The 6,000-nt window shown below is 43.5% G+C and overlaps 1 protein-coding gene across 2 annotated transcripts in view; it reads right to left on the bottom strand.

Moving 5' to 3' along the window:
• Positions 1 to 6,000, bottom strand: part of PHACTR1 (phosphatase and actin regulator 1) — a 561,725-nt gene that overhangs the window by 54,528 nt on the left and 501,197 nt on the right. For both annotated transcript variants that reach the window (XM_012653162.1, XM_012653161.1), the window contains one exon: positions 171 to 418. In XM_012653162.1, the coding sequence (XP_012508616.1) occupies positions 171 to 418 (248 nt within the window). The remainder of the gene's footprint in view (positions 1 to 170; positions 419 to 6,000) is intronic.

Raw genomic sequence — 6,000 nt, 5'->3', positions numbered from 1 at the left:
ACACCACACTCAGGGTCAGTGTGACCCAGGGCCAGTTAACACCACACTCAGGGTCAGTATGACCCAGGGCCAGTTAACACCACACTCAGGGTCAGAACCCAGTGGACAGGCTCTCTTTCCCCAATACTATGCTGCCTTCTGCCCACCGTGAAGAGGTTGGATGAACGTACTGGTATACAATGAGCTGTCATCATCTTCGTCCTCTTCCTCTTCCTCCTCTTCTCTTGTGTACAGGCAAGAAGAGTCTTCATAGTCTGATTCATGAGGCACATTTTCTTTATTGTCATCACATTCAATCACAACAGTTGGCACTTGTCTTATTTCGGGAAGGCCCATAGGTCCTGCTTTTGTGACACCGTCACCCGAGTGCAAACCAGAGCTGTGGTAAGAAGTGGAACAGGGGACCCGCTGCTCAGAGCTGTTTAAAGAGAAGGAGGAGACAGGAAATTCATTTTGGCTAACATGTCATAGAAATGCACTGGCACCGTTTTAAAACTCAGTTGTCCAGCCCTAAGAAACAAAGGGTACACCGGGCAATTGAAATCCCATTGCTCATCTTACAGTTAATCATTTTAGGATGGCAGAGTCTCCTGATGGTGGCAGTGGCATGGAACAGGAAATAAGAATTGTAATTCTCTGTGAATGGGCGGTGGTGATGGTTGCACAACAATGTGAACGTACTTAATGCCACTGAACTGTACGTTTTAAAATGGTTAAGATGGTAAATTTTATGTTATGTGTATTTACTATAATATTAAAAAATTTTTAAAGAGCAGGGGTAAAGGATTAATTTGATAGTGGAGCAAGAGATCCAGGAAGGAAAGATAATAACTGAGGTTCCAGTTTCCACAAGCTGTACAGGGTGACTGACAGGAATTGAGTGTGGGAGAGACTGCTTGAAACGTCCCAGGTGGAGACGCAGAGAAAGGCAGCGGGGGATGAGCAGAAGGCTGGAGACTCATGCATGACACTGTCAGGGATGACCTAGAGAAAGTTCTCTCCCACGGACGGTGACAGATCCTCAACAGGGAGCCACAGGTAACACCAGTCTGGTTTTTCCGTAAGGTCAGTTTGCTAAGAAGCAATGATGATAATATTTTTGGTTCTATCTCTTAAGTTGAGCCAACTTTCATCAAATATATTTAATGTTTTCAAAAGCTATACGAGTTCATTGTTGGAAAATTAGAAAATACATGTCATCAAAAATAAAGAAAATAGTTATTTTCTTAATAGTGTCTAAGGATCATACAGCAACTTAGAATCCTTTGTATGACAGGCTGTGCATAAAGTCCAGCAAGAATGAGAATTCGGAGCCAGAAACACATAGTTAAATTTTGTAATTCTTTTTCAGATTAACTGGAAGTGGAATTTATATCTTTCATTTAAGGAATTTCTAAACACAGGAGACTCAATGCATTTTACATCCAAAAGTGTCTGACACTCACAAGGACGTGGAGCACGAGGTTATGTTACAGATCGGTAAGATTTGCATTTCAGTATTTTGTCCAAGACAAATCTTACTTATGACATACAAATGCATGAGTCTCCTTTGAAGCTTTCAATTATGCTTTAAATTATTGCTATGTCTAAGTTAAATTCAATTAACTTTCTTCCTTCCACTGTTTCCCAAGAGCTGCTTTTCTCTTTGCATTTTCCACATAACTCTTCAGTGACATGTGGAAAATCTAGTTAACACATTATGAGCTATAACGTTTGAGGCAATGAACTAAACCGACTTACAAAAAAAACCTTCAACTACTGAATAAGAATTAAATCACATATTTACAAAAATGCAGCATCTTAGGCAGTTTAAGTGGGCCCATTTCCCACCTAATTTAATACAAATGGCAATGGGAGCAGGGCAGTGAAATACATGACAGACGGTCCCAACGTGACAATTATAACATGTGACTGGAAGACTGATTGACGGGGAACTTCTTGCCACCCTGTGAGGTGGCCCTTCCATCGGGCACCAGCGGTGACTGCATTCCAGCAGTGCCTGGATTTCCACACTGGGTACTGAAGGAAATGGGAATGGAAGAGGAAAAACGTAATCCATGGCGTGTGTTCCGCCCCAATCCTGCCTTTCCCTCTCTCCGCTTTACAGTTTAATAGCAGTGGTTCCCAAGAAGGCACAGGGCTCGGGATACTGCAGCTGGGAGCCGGGATGCAAAGCAGCCCAGAGATATTCTTATCTGGTGGGAAGAATCTTTTGAGGAAAGAAAAAAAAAAGCTGGAGACCAGAAAGCATGAGTTCCTTAAGGTAGAAGGCTCCAAACTTCAGTATACTAGACTGTCATGTAGAAGATTTGCTCAAAGTAAAGGCCTTCATTGCAAAGGAAAGGTGAAAACTATTAGCCCTGCAAGCAGTAGTTAAAACATAGTATGAGGTGCTTACCACACTCTGTACCACATGGCCCACATAATTAACCCAGCCTCATTTCCCCTTCCTCACCTCTACGTCCAAATAGCTACCCCTGGTTGAACTATGCGTTCAACACTCTTGGGCCTGGAACATGCACCCATCGCATCTTCAACCCATTCATTCCTATTTATCTTGTAAGACTTGTCTCAGGCAACGCCTTGAATACTCTTCACGGGAGAGAATTCGAATGTGAAGATTGTGACCATCTGTTTGCGTACTGTTTTCCCCTTTCCACCCACGCTGTGAGCTCCTGGGAAGGCAGGAGCCATGACTCGTGTTTGTGTCTGGTGCCGGTACCATGCCTGATGCAAAGTGGACATAGTCATTGTTTACTGTTTTAGCTGAAGGAAAGAAATATGAGCTGGGATGACCGCTACTTAGATAGATGCATTTGTAAGTGGTTGACAAACAATATTCAAAGGCATTTTAATTAAGAAACTGTTTCAAATTTAATTTTCAGGGAGGCATCTGGTGGTGTACTGCAGGGATGTGGTGCCCCAGACTCCGCTGGCACGGTTATCGATGGCTTAGGTAATGACAGAGAGGACATCCTCATGGAGTACATGGAAGAACCAAGGTAGAGAAGGAGAGGAGGGAGAGTGAAAAAAGGGAACATTTACTGTAAATGTCACTCACCGTTCTAGAACTTTCACATTTAGTATATTACTTCACCTGTATAACAACCCTACAGGACAGGTACTATTCCCCTTATTTTATGAAACAGGAAATTGAGGCTCTGAGAGGGTAGTTTGCGGGCCCACAACCCGTTAAAGGAAGGAGTTGGAATTTGAGCCCACTTCTGTAATCCAAAAGTTGAACCGTGATACTTAACAAGATTGCATACTTTGATGTGTTTACATATTTGTGTTTACACAAACCCTACTAAGATTGTATACTCTGATTAAATACAAACCCTACTAACTATACCATGCAAAATGGAGGAAAGATCATGCCTTGTTAACAACATGAGTAAAAAATGGGCATCGTTACTTTACAGCTGTTTTCGATCTTACTAACTGAGGTAAGTAATAGTGCTCTGCCCTGGCATGATCAGGCCACTCCTGGGCACTGAGTTTAAAGCAGCGGTCCCCAACCCTTTTGGCACCAGGGACCGGTTTCATGGAACATTTATTTTTCCCCCCCGCTGGACGCGGGTTGGGGGTATGGGAGGGAGGTGGAGCTCAGGTGGTGATGCAAGCGATGGGGACCAGCTGTAAATACTGATGAAGCTTCCTTGCTCCCCTGCTTCTCAGCTCCTGCTGTGTGCCCCCTCTGTCCCTGTTCCTTGTTCCTGAGTTCATGGAAGACAATTTTTCCATGGACAGAGGTGGGGTGGAGTGGGGATGGCACAGCTCTGCAGCCCAGTCCCTAACAGGCCATGGACTGGTACCAGTCTGTAGCCTTGGGGTTGGGGACCACATGTTTAAAGGATTCATCTTAGACACAGGGTTCAGAATTGTCAGGGTGGTGAGGGGACCCATCTGTTTACCCATTGTCATGGCTGCTTTGGGACCAAAATGGTAGAGCAGAATAGTTGCAACAGAGCTTAAAATACTCACTACTATCCAGTTCTTTACAGAAAAAGTTTTCTGAGCCCTGATCTAAACCAATGTTTCCTAAACCTCGATCATACTCACACCTAAATTTTTTGTGTATGCCATCTTTGAAGTCCATTCACTATTATTTACTTTGTATTTTTAAGTCAATACAGTAGTTTTTAAAAAACTTCAACACTATTGTAGCCTCATCTTAAGCAAATATTTTCGTAACCATAGGTTATATATGGTAATTATATGTTTATAACATGTTAAAATAAATACATATTTTTATATTTATAATCTACATGTTAATATTGACACATATGTATGACATTTAATAAAATGTTGAAATTTATAAAAGGTTGTTCTAAGCTTATTTTATGTACCACTAATTATGTAAATAACACATTTTGGTTAAATGTTGGCCTAGCAGACTAGGCTTTTTTTTCAACCTGGGCATGACGGACATTTTGGGCCAGACAATTCTTTGCTTTGGGCACTGTCCTGTGCATTGTAGTGTGTTTAGCAGCACTCCTGGCCTTTAACCTCTAGATGCTAGTAGCACTTCCTCCAAATCTCCATATGTTGCCAAATGTCCTCTGGGGGACAAAACTGTCCCAGACAGGGGAAACACTGGCCTACAGCACCCACAGTGGCTTTGCTACATGCTGCATTCTCAGAGTTGTACCACATGAGTCTCTTTAAAAAGCCACTTAGATATTGATCATCAGGAATTTGCAGTATTCACCGGATGATGGAGAACTGTCCATATCTTATCACGCAAGTTCCTGATTTACTGTCCCTCAGGCTGGCATTCTGGGGGCTGTTTCAACACTGTGATGCTCTCGGGGTTCCACTCAGCTATTTGCATCCCTGAGCCAGTAAGCCTTAACGCAAGAGCTCCAAAGTGGCTCTCGAGTGAATCAGCTTTTCTCATTATGTTGCCCAGATCAGTGATTTACTCAATGACACTCTAGTGGCCTGAAGGAGTCACCACATCTTCCCAAGTACCTGTCAAATTCCCTGAGGAACAGCTGAGTCATGTAATAAAATCTATTCTGGACCATTCACGTCAAAACTCTTTGGCATTAAGCATTTAGTTTGCTCTGAATTCAAATGGACTTCATTACCCATGGGTTGTGTTCACCGTTCCTCTTCCCGCTGGCTGACTAGCTTCTAAAACCACAGCGAAACATAAAGCATCTCATCCTAACCCGCTAGTTAGAGGCTTTGTTAATTCTTACTGGGTAATTGCAGATAATGATGATGAAAGTTAACATTTTTTTTAACACCCACACTATACCATTTATTGATCCATTTAAGCCTCACAACGACCCTAGAAGACAGGTACATTTTGGCCCCCAAATTTTAGAGAGGAAAACACGAAGGCACATGATCGAGGCCACACAGCCAGAGGGGTGCAGGTATTATTGAACTCTGTCAGACTACAGGACCCAATCTCTTACTGATGTCACTAACTGCTGCCTGCGCAGAAGCAGTGGTCCTGCAATGTCTCTGAACCTTACTCTTCTTCCAGAACCTCCCTCTCCCCACCACCACCTCGCCCAGCCTCCATACTGCTGTCAAACAGGTCTGATCACGTAATTCTCTCAATTGGAAGAGGCTAGAAGGGACTCACTGTACTGAATAAACTGTCCCTCTTTGGCATGGACTAGGAGGCACCTCATGATCTGACCCCCAGCTCCTTTCAATCTCATGTTACTATTTTGTACGATGCTCCCAGAGTTCCAGCCACACCAGGCCACTTGCCACCGCCCAAGTACATTGTAGACTCCTGCCATCACTCTGCCTCAGAACTCCCCTGTCAGTTTGGCCTGGAGCATCCTACCCATCCTTTGGCGATGGCTCAAATCACATTTCATTTGAGAAGCTTTTCTGATTTTTTTCCAATGGAAATCAGTCCCTTCTCACCAACACAGCTCCTGGTCCCACTTCTGCTATTGCATCTGTCACATTATGTTACAATTACACGCATGGCTAAGCACCTGCCCCAGCCCCACGGACTGGGAGCCTCTC

This window comes from Propithecus coquereli, unplaced genomic scaffold, assembly GCF_000956105.1.
Source record: "Propithecus coquereli isolate 6110/MARCELLA unplaced genomic scaffold, Pcoq_1.0 Scaffold416, whole genome shotgun sequence".
In the NCBI taxonomy this organism is placed as follows: Eukaryota; Metazoa; Chordata; class Mammalia; order Primates; family Indriidae; genus Propithecus; species Propithecus coquereli.
The sequence above is the reverse complement of the archived record's forward strand: the minus strand, read 5'-3'. Positions and strand labels throughout refer to the sequence as shown.